This window comes from Chionomys nivalis, chromosome 1, assembly GCF_950005125.1.
Source record: "Chionomys nivalis chromosome 1, mChiNiv1.1, whole genome shotgun sequence".
In the NCBI taxonomy this organism is placed as follows: domain Eukaryota; kingdom Metazoa; phylum Chordata; class Mammalia; order Rodentia; family Cricetidae; genus Chionomys; species Chionomys nivalis.
The window spans coordinates 24,392,330-24,412,991 of NC_080086.1; the positions used below are offsets into that span (position 1 = coordinate 24,392,330).

General features: G+C 45.3%; 1 protein-coding gene across 1 annotated transcript in view; it reads left to right on the forward strand.

The window, feature by feature from the left end:
• Positions 1-38: 38 nt before the first annotated feature.
• Ndufa9 (NADH:ubiquinone oxidoreductase subunit A9) overlaps positions 39-20,662 on the forward strand; it is a 29,874-nt gene continuing 9,250 nt past the window's right edge. Inside the window, exons 1-9 of the mRNA XM_057774568.1 lie at positions 39-102; positions 2,765-2,935; positions 3,286-3,383; positions 6,333-6,424; positions 8,048-8,189; positions 10,866-10,968; positions 12,616-12,683; positions 15,415-15,491; positions 20,162-20,257. Of these exons, the coding sequence (XP_057630551.1) occupies positions 54-102; positions 2,765-2,935; positions 3,286-3,383; positions 6,333-6,424; positions 8,048-8,189; positions 10,866-10,968; positions 12,616-12,683; positions 15,415-15,491; positions 20,162-20,257 (896 nt within the window). The 5' untranslated portion in view covers positions 39-53. The remainder of the gene's footprint in view (positions 103-2,764; positions 2,936-3,285; positions 3,384-6,332; positions 6,425-8,047; positions 8,190-10,865; positions 10,969-12,615; positions 12,684-15,414; positions 15,492-20,161; positions 20,258-20,662) is intronic.

Sequence of the window (20,662 nt, forward strand, 5' to 3'; positions counted from 1 at the left end):
GCGTTATTGCCGTAGTTGACGGAAGCTCGAGCCGTGGGGCATTGTGGGAGAAGATGGCGGCCGCCGTCCGCTCCCGGGTTGTCCGAGCGCTGCCAATGTCACGTAAGTGTCCGCGGGCACCGCCGCATAGGTTCCGATTTCTTCTTCATACCCTAGGTTCATGTGTGAAATTGTGCGGTTCGAGAAGGGGATGGGGAACAGGAGTAGCAGGGAGGGACGAGGAGAACCTGAACGCTTTAAAGCTCGAGTTAGTATGGAGATTGTTGGGAAGGTTGAGGTCAAGGAAAATACAGGGAGAAAAAGGGGGTCGCACAGTAGGACATCGATTGGCTTCATGGTAGTAATCAATGGAAACCACGATCCGTGCCTCTCCGGATGGGGACTGTGTCAGGTTGTGGCGCCAGGGTCTGCCGCAGAGAGAAATGCTTGTGGAGAAAGAATTGGGAAGAGGAGCGCAGAAGAGTGGTAGACAGCTTAGGACGTGGCGGCATTGCGTGCTTACTCTTCTGTTGTGGTTGGATTTGTTCTCAGTTCGAAGGCATGCATTTTTTTTTCTTCCAGAAGAAGCAAAGCAATCAGTCGTCGCTCCTCCCCATCTTCACTCCTCCGCCCCACATAGCGTGTCCACTTCAGTTACGTTTTTCCATAGTGCATTTTACTCATTATCGAATATCATTGGCTGTCAGATTGCTTCATGTCAGAATCATTGGAAAGAGCTTTGGGGCCAGCAAGAGAAAGTCGAACAGCTGCTAATTAGGGAGTCAGACGTCCCTGTGCCACCGCCTCTTCCATCGCCACTTCTTTGCCATTTCTACTGCTTCTACCTTCGTGTTACCAACTTAGCCCACACTTCTGCAAGTGGACAGGAAAAGCTACCCAGAAGAAGCCTTTTATTAAACCCTTTTTGCTACACTACTGGGGGAAACCACAGAAGAGTGTCTTTCAGGAGACTCGCCGAATGAGCCAGGCGACATAGGCAGAGATGCTCCCAGCAATCCCAGCCTATCCTTTTTAGTACCATTCGCAGCAGGCCCTCTGTGCTCATGCTCTGCTCTAGGTGGAAATGGTTGCGGGGTCCTAGGATTAGGCTGTGATAGCATAGAAATCTGGCACAGGCTTTTCAAGTAGCCTGACTGAGGCGGGCTCTCGGGTCAAGGCAATCGGCTTCGGCCATGTAGTTTTCTCAAGGCATCGTGGAATGTGCAGGACCACTGGTGCTGCCTTAAGGGCAGGCGGCTGTTTGATAATCTTTTTGCTGAGGGTAATCAGAGCAGCAAGAGGAAGTCCAACAGCTGTCAGCTGGGGAGTCAGACATCCCTGTGTCCCAGTCTTAGTTACGGTAAATGAACATCAAAGGAATGCTTGGCATAGGGGTATAAAACAGAAAGGCATGGTAGTTCACATCTGTAATCTCAGTATTTGAGAGGCTGAGGCAGGAGGATCATTGTGGGTTCAAAGACAGTTTGGACTCTATGTAGGGAATTCTATGGTAACCTGGGTTATCCTGCCTCAAAAAACTTAAGTTTTGAATGGTGGATAACTCCAGCCAACATCAAAGGAATGCTTGGCATGGGGGTATAAAACAGAAAGGCATGGTAGTTCACATCTGTAATCTCAGTATTTGAGAGGCTGAGGCAGGAGGATCATTGTGGGTTCAAAGACAGTTTGGACTCTATGTAGGGAATTCTATGGTAACCTGGGTTATCCTGCCTCAAAAAACTTAAGTTTTGAAGGGTGGATAATTCCAGCCCAATGCCTTAGGGGAAGGTGGCTCCCTTTTGTGGATACCTGTTTTTGTCTTAGTTGCACCAATTTACATACTTACCAACCCCTACCAAAAATTGCTTTTCAGTGATTTTTACATCTAAACTGCACTTTTTCTGTGTATGTATTTATTTTGGATAGGAGTGCATATTTGTGGTCATATGTATGTATGGGTACTTGTATGCATGTGAAGGCCAGAGGTCAATGTCTGGGGTCTTCCTTAATCATTCTCAACCTTGTCTGTCTGTCTACCTGTCTGAGACAGAATCCTTCACTGAACCTGTCATTGATTTGGCTCAGTTGACTTGACTGAGCCCTAGGGATTCACCTGTTGAGACAGCCTCTCTATCACCTGTCACTGGGTCACAAATGAGTTGTCGCCGTGCTTGGCAGGTTTTTCTTCTCTCTCTCTCTCTCTCTCTCTCTCTCTCTCTCTCTCTCTCTCTCCCCCCCCCCCCACCACACACACAGACAGACATTGTCAGGGATTCAAACTTTGTGCCTTCATAGCAAACACCTTACCTACTGAGCTAGCTGTCCAGCCTTTTTCTTTCTTTTTCCCTTTTGAGAGACCAATAGTCTTCTGCCTCCAACCACATCTTCAGCTTCGCTTCTCTCTTGCCATCACGTTTCAGTCGTGTCCAGATGGTCTTTTGTTGTTTCTCCACTCCAGTCTTACTCATTCTTACTTCTCCTTGGTTGTGTATGTTATGTGTTTCTTACGGGATTCTAGTCTTTGCTATTCTTTAAAACCTTTCTCAAAACACTTTAATATGACTTAAGGTTGTATACCCAATACGACATGGTATTTACTTTCTAGTTTTATATATTTCCTATAGATTTTATGTTACAATAATTTATGTTTACTGTTGTTGGTACTTAAATCCCTAAGGTACCATTCCCAAAATAGTTATAAATTTCTAGAGAAAGAAACTGTTATTTATTGGTTGCTTTCATGATAACATGTGCCATGTTTGCTGACTCTGCTGTTTTCCTGAAGGTCCTGCCATCGCTGCAGCTGCTACGTCTGTGTTTCGTGGCCCATCCCATCGCCAGCTTCATCATGCTCTCATACCTCATGGGCAAGGTGGCCGCTCATCTGTCAGTGGAGTTGTGGCTACTGTGTTTGGAGCCACAGGATTCCTGGGTCGATATGTTGTCAACAGCCTTGGTGAGTCAGGTTCTTTTAGTTCAGGGCCCTCCATTGCCCTGAACTAAGATTGCCCCGCTTGAGACTGTCCCGCAGGAGTTTTTGTTTTAATGATATTACAAGTTACTTCTGTCTTAGAAATATATAAATTTTATCTGCCTTGGCATTGAGAGAACATCCATGCTTCCTCTATAGGACGTTATGGGAATACAATACTCTGAGAAGTTATGGCGACTTTGGTATGGCAGAATACACTTTTTTACTAAGCATTAAGTTAATCTATCACATTAGAATTTGATATTTTCTCAGTCACTAGTGTGTATTATACCCATATCATGTTGATGTTGATTCTGTTTCCCTTCATCTTTTAGGACGAATGGGGTCACAAGTGATCATACCCTATCGGTGTGACATATATGACACCATGCACCTTCGCCCCATGGGTGACCTGGGCCAGCTTATCTTTCTGGTAAGCCTTTGTACTGGGCATTGGAGTTATTAATGTAATTTTTGAGGTCATCGTTAGGGGTGAGAGGCAGTGTAATAAAGCAGTAGTTTAACCCCAGACTAAGAGCATCCTCAATTCTGCTAGGATCCTGCAGCTCTTGTTTTAGCGTGCAAACCCTAGTCTGTCCATGGGCAAACTGTTTTCATATAGCACTAGATAACGATTATTTGCAATTTGCAGATCATAGAATCTCTGTCAGAGCTGCTGAGCTCACTCTTATGGTCCCAAAGCAGTCACAGACAGTATGTGAGTGACTGGATATGGCTGTACTTTGGTATTATTTTATTAACTAGGTTGTATGGTTGACATGGTCTGTTGGCTTTTGTTTGCTTCTGTGTGGTAGGCATTAGCCATGTGAGACTGTTGAGCACATGAATTGTGGCTAGTCTAAATTGAGATGTACTATAAGATAAAAATGTGGATTTCAAAGACTGTATGAAAAAATTATATTCAGTATATGCTAATATTTTTTAATTATTACATATTGAAAAGATTTGAGATCTATTGGGAGAAATAAAATATTAACAAGAATTTCTCTTGATTTTTTTGTTTACTCTTTTATTTGTGACTAGTAGAAGATTCTGAAAGTAGTAAATTTAGGATTTTATATCTGCCTCATGGTATGACTCTAAGATGGTTTTACAAGCAGAATCACGGGGAAGAAGCTTAAGAGCTTGTTTCAGCTGGTGTGACCTTAGCTCTGAAGCAGCCCTTTCTCAGCATCCCATTGCGGTTTCCTTTGGTCTTTGGGCTCTTCAGACCAGGGGTTGCCAGAGAGCTAAAGAGTGATTTAGCACTTCCTAAATCAAGAGAGTGATTTAGGTTGCGTGGGCTCTTTGTCTGTCCAGTGAATGGTGAGCTGCTTATAGATCACGCAGATTTTCAGCTCAATTCATAAACTCGTCAATGGTGACTATGAATTGTAATCTCGGGAAAAAAAGAACAGAATTTCCATATTAAAATAATTGTGCCAGAGGTGAGGATTCATTCCTGCAATCCCAGCACATAGTAGTAGTCTGAGACAGGAGGATTATTGTGAGTTTGAGGTCAGCCTGGACTGCATAGTGAGCACTAGGCCATTCAGGAATAGAGTGAGACTCCGCCTTAACAAACAAACAAGAGCCAGGCAGGGTGGCACACACTTGTAGTCTACGCAGTGGAGGGGAGGAGGCATTCAAGGTTAGCCTGGGCTATGTAGACCCTATTGTAAAGCAATGTTAACAACAAAAACTTGAAGTTTTAGACACTGCATTTGTTTAATTCTTCTTTTCATGTCTTTGAAATAGATCTGCTATTATAAAGAGCATTAGGGGCTGGAGATGTAGCTCAGTTGGTAGAATGCTTGTCCTACCTACATGAAGCCCTAGGTTGGATTTCTAGCACTACAGTGAAAGTAAATAGGTAAATAAATAAGGAAAGAATTGAAGAGAAATAAGGAAATTGTCCTGAGTTCCTAGTTCAGTGCTGCTCCCTTTGGCTATCTACAGTGGCAGGTGCCCAGTTTGCTTACATCCCAAATCATACTTGCTTCTTAAATTTGTAGTAAGGAGGCTGCTTGTTTGTCATGGCTGCTCAGAACTGAAATAATCACACACCATATTAATTAAATCACTGCTTGGCCCATTAGCTCTAGCTTCTTATTGGCTGACTCTTAAATATTAATTTAACCCATTTCTTTTAATCTGTGTATCGCCACATGGCTGTGGCTTACCAGCTAAAGTTCCATCTGGCTCCGTCAGGGCTACATGGCTTCTCTCTGACTCTGCCCTTCTTTCTTCCAGCATTCAGTTAGTTTTCGTTGCCTAGCTCTGTTCTACCCTATCAAGCCAAGCCAGTTTTCTTTATTAATTAATCAATCATATTCACAGCATACAAAGGGGAATCCCACCTCACTTCCCCTTTCCTGTTTAAGTAAAAGAAAGGAGGAGGAGTCAGAGAGAAGCCATGTTGTTGTGGGAGCTGCGGGCTGTGTTCCTGCCACCCCAGCTCCTGGTCGCCTGGCTAGCTTATGCCCCGAAATAACAACACACAAACTGTATTCTTTTAAACACTGCTTGGCCCATTATATCTAGCCTCTTCTCGGCTAACTCTCGCACCTGGACTAGCCCATTTCTAATAATGTGTGTAGCACCCCAAGGTGCACTTACCGGGAAGATTCTAGCCTACGTCCATCCTGGGTTGGAGCTTCATTGCATCTGTCCCAGAGAGGAGAGCTATTGAGTCTGAGCTCACTTTCTCTTTCTCCCAGCATTCTGTTTTGTTTACTCCACCCACCTATGTTCTAACCTATGAGGGCCAAGCAGTTTCTTTATTTTTTAACCAATGACCTTTCTCCATCACCATGTAGCCCTGCTGGAGCCAGATGGAACTTTAGCCAGTAAGCCACAGCCACGTGGCGATACACAGATTAATAGAAATGGGTTAAATTCATATGTAAGAGTCAGCCAATAAGAAGCTAGAGCTAATGGGCCAGGTAGTGATTTAATGAATATGGTTTCTGTGTGATTATTTCAGGACTGAGCAACCAGGAGCCAACAAGTGGTCTCCCTCCAACATCTTTACTCTCTTGGGCAACAGAAATTATTGTGTCTCCATCATTGGCTATATAATGAGCTGCATGTCAGCTTGGGCCAAATGACCCAAGTATGCTCCACTAAATATACACCCTTAAATATGAGCTGCCTCTTGCCAGTGTTTGATGGCATGAATGACATGTGCTTTTACTGCCTTGTCTAGGAATAGTGGAGGGTGAGCAGGGAGTTTGAGACATCAGCTTCATTTGTTAAAATCAGTGGAGTCTCTGTGAAATGGGACCTTGTTTGTATAATGGCAGATGACCTTTCTGAAAGTTGCTGTACGTGTTGAGGTGTTCCTCATGTGTTTTAATCTGATTGGTTCCTGCTGTTGCAGGAATGGGACGCAAGAGACAAAGATTCTATCCGGAGAGCGGTGCAGCACAGCAATGTGGTCATCAATCTCATTGGGCGGGACTGGGAAACCAGGTAAGTCTTGGTCCCTCCTGCCTTCTTTGCGTAAGTCTTAGGGTTCAGTGACATTTACCAGGGACTTCTGTGTGCTGGGGATTATAGTGTCAGTTTCAGCCAGCTCATCAGTAATGGTGACGAGGTTCATTGGTATATGTCCTGTGGATGTTAGTGGGATGATGCATCATGTCACTGTGGTTGGTGATGGGAATTTGGCAGTGACCAGTGTTGACTTTGCTCGAACCTGTCAATCTGGGGCAGAATTAGGATGTAGGATTTGCTTGTTCCACTGTTCTCCAGTCTTTTAGATTGCCTCTTTGCATCATTAATTGAAAATGGTATAAGTACTGATTCGAATGTTGTTTAGTTTTTGTGAGGACTATCAATAATGGTTTATTGTTATTAGTGTTTATTTTGTCTTTTGAGACAGGGTCTTGTGTATCCCATGCTAGCCGTAGACTTGTAGTTCTCCTCTTCCACCTTGCATGTGCTAGAATTATGGGTGTGTGCTGCTGCACTGGCCCAAATAATGTTTTACTCTGATTCTTTCATGGCCCTTTGTTCACACGTTTTTCCTTTAGCGTTTATTAAGTATCTGACTTAGATTTTTTTTTAGTATGCTTGTTTCATTAAATAGTTTAAATTCTTTGATGACTTCCAGGTCCTTTCAGCTTTATGTCTCTGGTAGGGACTAGCATAGTGGTTTGTACAGGATAATCATTCAGCTAATGTTAGGTATTGTGGCATAGCTCCCTCCCTCCCTCCCTCCCTCCCTCCCTCCCTCCCTCCCTCCCTCCCTCCCTCCCTCCCTCCCTCTCTCCCTCCCTCCCTTCATTCTTCTTTCCCAATACTAAGGACTGGACTCGGCCTTCTTTATGCCAGGCATGTGTTTTACCACTGAGCTATAGCCCTAGTCCCTGTTTTCTTCTTCATTTTGAGATGAGATCCCACTAAGTTGCCTAGTTGCCCAGGTTGGTCTTGAGCTCACTCTGTAGCGCAGGCTAGCATTGAACTTGTGAATCCCTGCCTCAGCTTTCCTAGTAGCCAGCATTAGAGGTCTGGCCCTGCCATGGCTGAATTTTTTTCTCTTTAGGGAAACCAAGTTTCACAAATGAGAAGTGAGTCCCTTTCCAGACCCCAGCACTTCCCTGCTTCCCTCTAGCCAGGATAGTCAGGTTTTTCTGATGTGCCTTGATTGGTCCGAAGACTCATTGAGAACATAAAGCACTTCTTGTGCTGATTATAACTTTGAATAAGTCTCTAGGTAAGTTTATTGACAATAAGAAGGGCTGGAAACCTTGGGAGAAATTACTTTTGACTTAGAGTTAAGGGTTAAGGCATTACTGTTTAAAAGTTTGCTTCCTTTTTTTTTTTTTATTTATTTTTTATTTTTATTTTTGAGACAGGGTTTCTCTGTAGCTTTGGAGCCTGTCCTGGAACTAGCTCTTATAGACCAGGCTGGCCTCAAACTCTCAAGATCCGCCTCTCTCTACCTCCCAAGTGCTGAGATTAAAGGCGCACACCACCACCACCTGGCAATTGTTACAAATTCAAATACTGTCACGAAAATCAAAGTAGCATAGAAAACTCTGAAATCCTGAATTTTCTTGAATTCTTAACTGCCTCCCCCTTTTCTTCCAGAAACTTTGATTTTGAAGACGTTTTTGTGAAGATTCCTCAAACAATAGCTCAGGTGTCCAAGGAAGCTGGGGTTGAGAGATTCATTCATGTTTCACACCTGAATGCCAGCATGAAGAGTTCTTCTAGGTACCTGAGGAGCAAGGTTAGTGCTGGGAGTTCAGTGGGTGCTGCACGGACATGGGAAATGCTTTGGAACCTGATGAAAAAGAGAAGTGTTTCTCCACCATGTATTGAGATGCCAGAGGGTCTTTCATTGTCCTTCTAGATCCAGGTGTGCCTGTGTTGTGGTTTTCATTTGTTTGGTTTTTGATGTTGAGTACTGAACCCAGGGCCTTGGCCTTGCTGGGCAAATGCTCTATCCGTGGACCACAGCTCCAGCTGCTGTACCTGTGTTGTGACCTTTTGGTTGAATGGTCTGTTGAAGGGTCTCATATATGGATAGATCGTATTATTGCCTCCAGATGCTTGAGGTTATGGGAGACACAGCAAACAGCAGGAAATGTAGGGTATGATTCCAGCCAAAGGAGACAGGCCTGGGTCTGCTCCTGTTATTACAGGAGCCTCTGTCCTCTTGAACCTTCTGGAGTGCAGTTTCTGCCAGTCGCCCCCGGGCAATGCGAAGGCTGAGACTGAGGGGAGTAGGTAGTGCCAGGGAAAATGCTCTTTGCATCGTTCATCTTCCTCCTGCAAACTCCCCTGGAGTCTGGGCTTGGCCACCGTGGCTCAGAGTCCATCTGGAACCTAAGTGTCATCTTTGTCCGGGCTTATTAATGTCTGGGTCTACCCGTAAGCATTTGTCTTCTGCCAAAATGGGCTTGTCTTGTGTCATCCTGACAAGAACAACAGAGTTCTTAATAGTGACTCCAGGTTTGTGTTCCAAGGCTTATATTTATTGAGAAAATTGTTTTTTAAGCACCAGTCTTATGCTGTAAATCGCATGTTGTTGCTTGTGAAACAGATGTGACCAAGCCCTCATTAGGATTCTAGTCCACCAGGGGAAATGATCCCTGCCAGCTACAGGGAGATTTTTTTCAAAACTCCAGTGCCCAGTCTGTACCCCTGACCAACTAAAGCAGAATCTTTTGGGGTGGAATTTGGCTTTCAACTCTCTATTTTGTGTAATCTATAAAATGATCTGTGAAAGCTGTGCTTTTTGTTTTGAATGAGAGAGTTTTTTTAAGTATATAGCAAGCGGAAATACAAAAATCAGTGGCTATCCACAGATAGCGGGAAGTAACAGGTAGATGTCAGAATGTCATCAAATCAGATGGTCACAAAGTCCAGCTGGGATAACTGGAGTAGCCCAAAGAGAGAGCAAACAAAGCAACACACCAAACGAGGGCCACCAGACAGACGTCCAGCAGAAACCACCTGGGGAAGCCCTCTTGCGAAGGACAGCTGGAATTTCTATCTGTGCTCTAGACCCAGGTGGAGCAGAACATCCCCTCAATGGAGGCTTCCAAATAAAAGGACAAACAGCAGCAGCTGGCGTGGCCAGGTTGAGCTCTCGTAGTCTCCAGCAGAAATGACTGGGGAAGCCATGCTGAGTCACGTGGGACTTCCTGATGGAGATTCCAGCAGAGCAGAGCTTTCTCCGGGATGACCTCCGGCTTCTCTCCCAATGCAGGGCATTGTTATACCTTGAGAGAAACAGCAGTAATCTCTGTTGGAAATTGCTTACCCTCTAGCTTTTTTGAAGGACACAATAGCCGCTGCTATTTTCCCATCTCCCTTACAGAACCAAGAGTTCAGCCAGACACAAAAGGGGGTGTTTGAAAAGTACTTGGCATCAACACGCTGTGTCTGCGGCAGGGGCGGGGGTCAGCTCTGCTTCCAGAGCCAGCTTCTCAGCAGCCTCAGAACAGCATGACACTTTGCTAGAGTAATCAGTATCTGTTCTACTCTCTCACCGATCAAACTCAGCGCAGATTAAGAGGCACTGTTTTCCTTGAGAGAATGCCAGGGGGCCAGGTTTTGGACTTACATTCAGCAATGTCCCAGTTGCTCAGGGCTTCTGACCCTGGAGCTCAGAAGAGAGATCTGTGCTGGAGATGAAAGTTGAGAGTCAGCAGAATCTGTCATTGGAAGAAGAGTGAGGTATAAGCAGGCTGGCTGAGAAGAGAGCTCTAAGCGGGGGCCGAGGCCTGCAAACGCTGACAGTAGGGTGGGGGAGGGATACTTGGTATCAGGACTGGGGGACATGTGTGGTAGACAGGAAGCCGGAAGACAGCAGTGTCCCAGAAGGCTGCATTCCAGGAGGGAAGAGGTATTGTGAGTGCCACCGAGCAGTCAGGAGGACTGCGGTGTCAGACCTGTGGGCGTCTGTGAGCTCGTCAAAAGTGGTTACAGATCAGATGTTGAAGTTGTTGAAGCAGAATTCAGTCAGAGTGAGTGAAATGGGAGCTTGGTGTGGTGCAGCAAGGGTGGGCTTAGTTTTCTCTGGCCTGGCAAGAGAGACAGGTGGGAGGGAAGAGTTTGTGGTGGGGTTGGATTTTGTTTCTCTGGCAGGCTGCGATCTTCTTGACACAAAGCAGAGAGTCTGTAAACAAGAGAAAGAAACCGAAGGCTGGAAAAGCATCCAATTTCCCTTTATTGTAGGGTTCCCTAGCATAAGAATAGGAAGAACGTCTACAGAATTTCTGGGTGTGGGGTATTTGTTTTGTCTCTCATGTGTTTTTATAACATTGTATTAATTGAGCTTTTTGAATAATATGATTATCTTCCAAAATATGGTTACCTAATGAAAATAGGGCCTTGGAAATGTAAGCCCTAGCATCTGCCAAAGAACTCAGAACATCTTCTGTCTTTGGTTGTCCAGGCAGTGGGAGAGAAGGAAGTGAGAAGTGCATTTCCTGAAGCCACCATCATACGGCCGTCTGACATCTTTGGAAGGGAGGACAGGTTCCTCAATCACTTTGCAAGTATGCATCCTTCTTCCCAGAAGAGAGGAGTCCTGGTGGCTTAGCACAGCTGAGCTGAGCACCAGCTGACGGTGCTCTCTGAGCTCCCAGACCGAATTCTGTTCCTCTTCAGTTACCTTTCCTCTTTGGAGTTTCATTTTCCTCATCAGCGTGGTCCTTTCTGCTTCCGGGTAATGAGAGTCTGGTTAAGTGTTGTGCTGTGGATTTAGGGAGGTACAGATTTACTTCCCTCCATGCTTGGCCCAGAGCATGGACTTCAGAGTGAGAAACTTTAAACTCAGTAACTCTGTGACCTTGGCAAGATACCAGCAAATCTTTTGAGTTCTACAAATTCTCCCTTATCCCCATCCTGGACACCTGCCAACTGCTATCTTTTTACTGGCTTGGTTGGTTATTGCATCTTTTTCAAAATACTGTGATATTATAGTCGTACATCATGAAGCCTTTTCAAATTGCCTTCTTCCCTTTATATGTATTTAGGATTTGCCCCTGACTCTTGTGGACTTGTTTCTTTGTGTAGCTGAATAATTTTTCTTTGTGTGGCTGTGCCCATCTGTTTATGCAGCTTTTCTATATCTCCCTGTTGGTCGTGCCAGCTGGAATTCTGCAGTGATTTCCATTTTGTTTTTATATCATGATACACTATATAAAATATAAACCTTATCATGTGTGAGTTCTTTATGTTGAGGTTTTAATGCCTGATGTAACTCGATGTGGACAAAGGGATTTGGAGGTCATTAGGCTACATGATGTCGTAAGGGTTAGGTACTAATTGATGGGGTTGGTGACTGGTGAGAGAAAGGCCACAGGAAGACACACAGTAAGAAGATTGCCACCTACAAGCCAGAAAGAGAGCCTCACCAGGAACCTGCTGACACCTTGGTTTTGGATTTCCAGCCTCCAGAGCTGGGAGAAAGTACAGTTTGGGTTTGTAAGCCATCTAGTCTGTGGTATTTTGTTGTAACAGCCTGAACAGACTAGGCAGATCTGTGTGTGGGGAGGTTAAATGCTACAGTATGAGGAGGCTGAGGTAGCGTTGGAGCTGACTGTAGGCTTGGCTAGAAGCTTCGAGGGCATGGCAGCCATGTGGACAGGAAGAAGCTGTGCTGGCCACATTCTCATTGCTATGGCTGTGACCCGGCAGGAGGCACAATAGGGAGGAAGGGCTCATTTTGCCTGACACCTTGAGGGACTGCAGTCCACCGTGGTGGGGAAGGCATGGCGGTGGACTGGTGAGACAGCTGTTTTATTACGTCCACACTCAGGAACCAGGGAGACAATGCTACTGCTCAGCCCTCTCCCCCTGTAGCCCAGGCTGACCTGGAACTTAAAGATGCTGCCTCTGCTTCCTGAGTGCTGAAATTAAAGGTGTGCACCACCACAACCCAGCCTTCTTTTTACGTATTTGTTTGTTTGCTTTTGCTTCTTTATTTATTTATGAACCTTCACAACCCAGCCCCTCTTTAGTCACTCACTCACTCACTCACTCACTCACTCGCTTATTTATTTATTTATTGGCCATCACAACCCAGCCCCCTTTCTACTTAATTGTTTGTTTGTTTATTCAGTCCAGAATCCTCAGCGTCTGATGTATTTGTTACATTATCTTCATTATGTATTCTCAGGACAGTTTCTTGTTTCTTCCAGATATTCGTTGGTTTGGCGGCGTGCCTCTTATTTCTTTGGGTTTTAAGACAGTGAAACAACCAGTATATGTAAGTACCCTGCATGGAGGCTTAGCAATGGGTGTTAGCTCGATTCAGGTTCAGTTGAATTTGCTGGTTTCATTCTTACCTACTGACTTTCTTTTTTAACTTGGTCAACTTGCTGCAGCTGCTTTCCTCAGTTTATCTAGGAGGTGCATGTCTTCTCAGTGCCTTCAGTTGTCCGTTCACCTGAGAAAGCTTAATTGAGACAGTTGGTGTCCAGTGTCCCAGGCTAGCCTTGAACCCAATGCGTAGCCCAGCCAGGCCTTGAATTTGATACTTCCGACTACATCTTCCCAGGTAACCAAGGTTACGGGCCTGGTTCTCCAGGTCTGATGTGTTAGCTCAGCAACTGCTTAGACATGTCCTATGATTTGTATGATGGGCTGGCACCCTGTTTCTGGGAGTACAGAAAGGATAACCAGTGAGACATACAGTTTTCTTCTCAGGGAAATAGAGCAGTTAGTATTCAATGTGAGGAGTGCTAGGAGAAGGAGAGATTTTATGTCACTGGATGAGGAGGCCTTGAAATCCAGCTGTGGATGGTGCAGAGTCAGCTGATGGAGCTTGTTTCACATACAGAGAACAGCACATGCGAGGGCTCAGAGGTGAAGGAGAAGGTTGGGTTCCATACTGGGTTGGGCTGGGTTGGACCAGGGTTTCTGACTTAGGGTTTTTTTTTTTTTTTTTTTGAAAAAAATTTCTGTCTCCTCCCCACCTCCCATTTCCCTCTCCCTCCCCCCACTCCTCTCACCTTCCCCCCACTCTTTTCACCCTCCCCCCACTCCTTTCCCCCTCCCTCTCCAGTCCGAAGAGCAGTCAGGGTTCCCTGCTCTGTGGGAAGTCCAAGGTCCTCCCCACTCCATCCAGGTCTAGGAAGGTGAGCATCCAAACAGGCTAGGCTTCCACAAAGCCAGTTCATGCAGTAGGATCAAAACCCAGTGCCATTGTCCTTGGCTTCTCATCAGCCCTCATCGTCCGCCATGTTCAGAGAATCCAGTTTGATCACATGCTTTTTAAGTCCCAGTCCAGCTGGCCTTGGTGAGCTCCCAATAGATCAGCCTCACTGTCTCAGTGGGTGGGTGCACCCCTCACGGTCCTGACTTCCTTGCTCATGTTCTCCCTCCTTCTGCTCCTCATTTGGACCTTGGGAGCTCAGTCCGGTGCTCCAATGTGGGTCTCTGGGGTGGGATGAGGGTAAGAGGAAATGGGGAGAGAAAAGTGAGAAGGGGAGGATGGGGGGAGCTTGGGGGAATGGGATGATTGGGATAAAGGAAGGGTGGATATGGGAGCAGGGAAGTATATATATATCCTAATTAAGGGAACAATTTTAGGGTTGGCAAGAGACTTGACTCTAGAGGGGCTCCCAGGTGTCCAGGGAGATGTCCCCAGTTAGTTCCTTGGGCAGCTGAGGAGAAGTAACCTGAAATGAACCTATCCTATAGCCATACTGATGAATATCTTGCATATCACCATAGAACCTTCATCTGGCGATGGATGGAGATAGTGACTTAGGGTTTCTATTGCTGTGACAAACACCATGACCAAAAGAAAGTTGGGAAAGAAAGGGTTTATTTCACCTTACACGTCTTCACTTAGGGAAGTCAGGGCAGGGACTCAGACGGGTCAGGAGTCTGTAGTCAGGGACTGATGCGGGTTTCATGGAGAGGCGCTGCTTACTGGCTTGTTGTGCGTGACTTGCCTTAGGACCAGCTGCCCAGGGTGGCACCACTCAGAGTGGGCTGGGCCCTCCCACATCAGTCTTCAAGGAAATGCGCTACAGATTTGCCAACCGACCACTCAATCCTAGGGGGCATTTTCTTGATTGAGTTTCCTTCTTTCCAGGTGACCCACCCTTGTGTCCTGTTGGCAGGAAAACTAGCAGCTTCCCAACTGACACTGCTGGTGTTTGGAGCCAGCCAGACAGTTATTCAGTTCTTCACTGTGGGATGTCGAGCCCCCCTGTCCTCTAGTCAGTAGATGCCAGAAGCAGAATACCCCACCCCTCCGTGACAAGAATTTTCCATATGGTTGTCAGCAGTTTCCTGACAATTTCTGGTGTGGATTCGGGTCTCTGGGTCTAAACTTGGATACAGTTCCTATTTTGAAAGTCAGAATGGCAGAGCATCGGCAGCGCCGAGTGGTTTAGCCTCTAGGTTATGATGCCTTAGGACAGAGTGGGGAACAGTGCTGAGAGATCACGTGGGTGAGAACGTGGCCTGGCCACGTCAGGAAGACCTTAGGCTGACTTAGATAAGACTTCTGACTAGGACGGCACTCAGATGAGCCTTGAACGTGATTATTTGAACACTGGATGGAGTAGGTATGTGCTTCCTTACGGTGTCTGAGATGAGCTGGTGTCATTGTTGAGTCCTGTCCCTGTGACTGCAGCACCTGCGTTCCCTTCTCCCTTCGTCCTTCTTCCTGTCTTTCCATCTCTCCCTAAACATTTATACATGTATGTTTGTGATCCTGGGGTTGGACCCAGGACAGTGTGAATGTCAGGCAAATACTCTACTGTTGGGCTGCATTCATACCCAGTACTGCCACCTCACTTGAAAAATATTGAGACATGTTCCGACTTGCCCAAGCTAGCCTTGAACCAGTGTATAGCCCAGCCAGGTCTTGAACTTGATAATTCCGGCCTCATCTTTCCAGGTAACCAAGATCACGGACCTGGTTCTCTAGGTCTGATATCTTAGTTCAACAATTGCTTAAATCTGTCTTATGATTTGTATAGGTTTCAGATGTTTCCAAAGGGATTGTTAATGTGGTTAAAGATCCAGATGCCAGAGGAAAAACCTTTGCCTTTGCCGGGTAAGTGCCTAGAGTTGGCCTTTATGAAAAGATTATGGTAGTTTATAAAACAGCACTTCCTGAGCTGGTCACTCACAGGACCGGAACATCTGGTGCCCACACTTCCTGAGCCGGTCACTCACAGGATTGGAAGGAACATCCCACACACAGCAGCTGGGGAACCTAGAACTTGGCCTGAATGTGCACAATCCTAGTGGCCGACTGAGAACCACTGCCTTGGACTACTACAGAAGCAGTCAACTCTTGGTGTTCATGGGTTCCTGCTTGCAGATTCATTATTTTTGATAAAGTATTCAAGGAATGCAGGCATAATGACTCTCACCTGTAATCCTAACACTTGGAGGGTGGGGCTGAGACAGGAGGATCACCACAAGTTTAAGGCCAGCATAAGTTACAGAGTGAGTTTAAGACAACCCTGCCTCAAAAACAAAACAAAACAAAAAGTCATAGGGGAAAATGTCTGCACTAAAGATGTACCTTTTTTCTTAATTTCTGAGCTCACTGATTGTGCTACAAGGGACCAGCCTGTTTCCACCTCCCCAGTACGAAGGTCACAGGCATGCTCCTCTGTGCCCAGCTTCTTTTTAATGTACGTGCTGGGATCTAAATGCAGGTCCTCAAACTTGTACAGCAAGCACTTTGCCAGCTGAACCATCTCCCCAGCTCCTTCAGGTTTCTGGTAGTATTAATTGTATTGCTTTATTCTGTCATCTTTAGATAAGGACTATAAAACACACAGGGACACACTCACACTCAGATACACACATATATGAGATAAACTCAGTAAAAACACAAAATAGATCAATATAAAAATTTATTTTTATATACTAGCGAGTAAGCAGTCTGTAAATACAATCGAGAAAATCTTACTCTCAGGCAGGGAAATGGCTCAGTCAGTTAAGTCCCTGCCATGCAAGCAGCAGGACAGGACATGAGTCTGACCTCCAGGCACACAGTGTAAAAAAAAAAAAAAAAAGGTCAAGCAAGCCTGTGAGCCCAGCTCAGGGAGATGAAGCCAGGAGGATCCCTAGGGCTCCAGGGTCGGTGGAAACAAGGTGCGGCGTGCAGAGGAGAACTCTGGCCCACGTGTGTGCTGCAGGTGCACTCGTACACAGTATATCCACCCACACGTGTGTACGTGCACCACGGGAAATCATGTTCACAGTAGCATAGAAATACAGTACTTAGGTAAATTTGGTAAGACATGAACCTAAAAGACACTATGAAAGGAAAGAATAAACAAATGATAAGACCTTCCAAATTCTTGAATTGGAAGTATCAGTGTTGTTAAAATGGTAGTTGTCCTTAAATTGCTCTGTAGATGGAATCTTGTCAAAATCCAGCAGCCTTTTGCAGAAAGCGACAAAGTCGAAATATAATGGTAATATAAAGATAATATAAATCGATAACAGGCTAAACCCGTGATTTTCCCAATTGTAAAACTTACTCTAAAACTATAATGATCAAGGCAATTTGTGCTGAATTAATAAGGGGATCAGTTCGCCAAAACCAGCAGTCTAGAAACAGCCTTCGTTTGCTTGTCTGTGACAGGGTCTTGCCATCTAGGTAGCCCAGGCTGCTCTAGGACTCATTATGTATCATACTCAAAAAATCCTCCTGTCCTCTTCCTGGGATTATGAGTCTCCACCACTCTGCCCAGCTCCAAATCATGTTTATGACCAGTTGTCTGATTGGGGACAAGAGTGCTATGGCTCTTGAGTGGAGAGAGGGTGGTCTCTTCCCAGGAAAAGACTGGAAATAGGGATTTGGATTTTATAATCTGTGAAGAAAAGAAAAGGAATGTAAGCTTTAAATTATAAATATTTCGAGTGGAGCATATTCTAGATCTTGAGTTAAGCAAGATGTTTTTAGCTATAGCATCCAAAGCATAATCCATAAAAGGGAAAAAGTTAAGTTTGACTCATAGGATTTGAAACTTTTGTATTTCTAATAATAATATTTAAAAATGGAAAGCCTGGGACTGGAGAGATGATTCAGTGGTTAAGGGCACTCTTTTCCAGAGAGCCTGGGCTCTGTCCCCAGCTCCACCTCCATATGGTGGCTCACAGTGCCCTCATCTGGTCTCCAGGGGCACCAGGCATGCACATGGTGTACAGATATACATGCCCCATATTAAATTACCAACAGAAACTTCAGTAAAGAAGGTAATACGAATGTTGAACAAGCACACACTAAGATGCTTAATGTCTTTTGTGGTTACTAGGGAAACCGTAAACTACACTGAGAGAGCATATTGCAGAGATAATATGAAATGCTAGTGACAATGTAGAAAAAATAGGAAATCTTGCAAATTGCTGCCGGTGGAAATACAAAATTGTACAGCTAGCCACATAAGTGGCCACAGTGGTGCGCCTACGATCCTAGCACTCTAGAGACAGGTAGGAAACGCAAAAGTTAGGGCAGCCTGAGCTACACGGTAAGACCCTGTCTCAATTAAAAAACTGAATTATAGCTTAAAATGGGTGAAATTTATAGTATATAAAATATTCTAAAATAATGAATGACGAAGACAAAGTTTCTGCTTTCATGGAGCTGGTAGACTAGTTATGACACCCATAAGTAGTAAGCCAAGCCACATATAATAAATTCTCAAAAGGAAAGTGAAGGAGAGAACCTGGTGGAGAAGGAATGGCAATTATATTGGATGCTCCAGAGGGGGCATGGCAGCATGGTGTTTTGTGGCCACCCTCTGGACTGTAACCTGACTGGAGCATTGAGACAGGGCCAGTGCTGTACTGTGGGGGATCTCATTGGAAGGATAGGAGGTGGAGGCAGGAGACAAACTGCTCTAAGGAGAAGCAACAAGAATGTGACTAGGAGATGGTGGTAAGGCTGGTCAGACAGTCTACAGGGTAAGGGCACTTGATACCAAGCCTGAACTGAGCTTGGCTCAGAACAACATGGTGGAAGGAAAGAACTGCCTCCTGCAAATTATCCTGACCCTGACATGCTCACTGTGACTCACATTGTGACCACACACAGATACACTTGGGGGAGGAGTCCGGCAGATGAATGTGCGGTCAGGGGAGGGCCCACCAGGGTTAGATTGTAGTTGTTCAGAATGGTCCAGCGAGGAGCTAACAGTTGATTGCAGGGGTAGAGTAGTAAAAGGATTGGAGATGAGCTGGTGCAGAGCGTAAGTGAAGGGCTTAGCCACCCTCAGAGACAGTCATTTCTCCACCTTAGGGACAGGTTGGGCATATGGCCAGATGCAGACAGCTCTGAGAGACCAGGGGTCTTTTCACTGGAATGTGAGAATGTCAGCCAGTAGACAGGATGGCTTGCTCAGAAAAGCAAGTTGAGGCCAGAGAAGATCAGTTCCGTAGAGAACTCTTTGGCAAACAGAGCTGAGAGTATCATTTAAATCGCTGAGCAGAGATAAGAGGTGAGGCCAGTTCAGGGGTTTGCTCTTCTGCTGATGCTTTTTGGTTTTTATTTGTTTGTTTTTCCCTAGAGAAGGCAGTATTTACCTTAACCAGTGTAGGGATCTAGCTGACAAGCCTAGTGGAGAGGGTCTCAGACCCAGACTTTGCTGAGGATATCTGTTGCCAATAATCCTTAATGCCAAACTGTGAAATGCAGGCCGGGAAGGATGTGAGCTCTACTGGCCCCTTTCTGTGTGAGCCAGGGGTCTTTGCTTTGTCCGGTCACCCGTGGTGGAGTGTGTTGCTGTGGAGCCTCTTGAGGAGGCACCTTGCACACAGGTAGCTTAGCCATGGTCTAGTGTTGCCTGCAATGTACAAACCAGAGAGCCTTGACAATCCTTCTGGGATTTAAGGGCTGTTGGAGGATTCCGTGTGAGACTTCCTCTAGCTGATACCAGATTTCTTTTCTTTTTTTCCTTTTTGTTTTTCGAGACAGGGTTTCTCTGTGGCTTTGGAGCCTGTCCTGGAACTAGTTCTTGTAGACCAGGTTGGCCTCGAACTCATAGAGATCATCTGCCTGCCTCTGCCTCCCGAGTGCTGGGATTAAAGGAGTGTACCACCACCACCCGGCTACCAGCATTTCTTTTTGCATGGTGGATTTTTATGTTTGTTTTTGTAAAATGTTGTAATAATAAGGTTTATAGCGAATTATCTTCATTTTTGCTCTCAGTTATGATCTTTCTGAGACAAATGGCATTAGGAAAGTGGGTGGGTAGAAGTTAAAATGTAAGTGAAGGTTAATTATTAAAGCCTGGTCCCAGATACACAGAGGCTGCCTATGTAGAAAGGGTGACAATTCAGAAAATGGAATTGGTTTTGGTCATTGTAAGGGAGAGAAACTATCAGAGGCAAGAAACGTGTATAAATGACCATAAACATATGAAATTAAATTAATCTTGTATATTAAAGAAATGCCAGGTAAGCCAGGCTTTGTGACTCAGGCTGAAGCGAAAGGATTGTTGTGAGTTTGAGGCCAGCCAGGGCTACACAGTGAGACCCATCTCAAAGGGAACAAAATGATAAATGACTAGGGGGCATCATAAACATATGTACAAGAATGTGAAATGTATGTGAAATAGGCTGTCTTTGGCAGGAGGGTTAACAGGTGATTCTTCTGTGCTTGTCTCTGTTACAGTGTGTTTCCTTTTTCACAAGGAAAGTGTTCATTGTTTGTAAAAAAAAATGTAGGGGGCAAATTATGTGAAGTTGTGTTTTGGTTTTCAGACCAAATCGGTACCTGCTCTTTCACCTGGTGCAGTACATCTATGGCATGGCCCACAGGACCTTCCTCCCCTACCCCTTGCCACGATTTGCTTACAGGTAAGTACTGTGCTGTCTGTCTGTGTCGACCCATGAGAGGGTTGGCTAGAAGTGCTATTCCTAATCCCTTCCCAGGGTACCAGGAAGTACTTTTTAACAGAAGGCCATTCTACACATCTCTAATGTGTTGATAATCTCTTGTAATTCTGGCCAAGAAAGGAACTGTAGGTGACCTTAACAAGCAAGGATGACCTTAGCAGAGTTTTATGGGTAGTTCTTCAGAGTCTCAAGTTTAAAACCCTAGGGTTGGGCTGGGGATCTGTCTCAGAGGCAGAGCACTGTGGCAGTGTGAAGCTCTGGGTTTGGTCCCCAGTGCCAACACAGCAGTAAAATCCCTGGGTTTTGATTTGGAGAAGATTCTTGCTTGGGAGCTGGTGTGAGGGAACAGTCAGTTCTCCCTTTGTT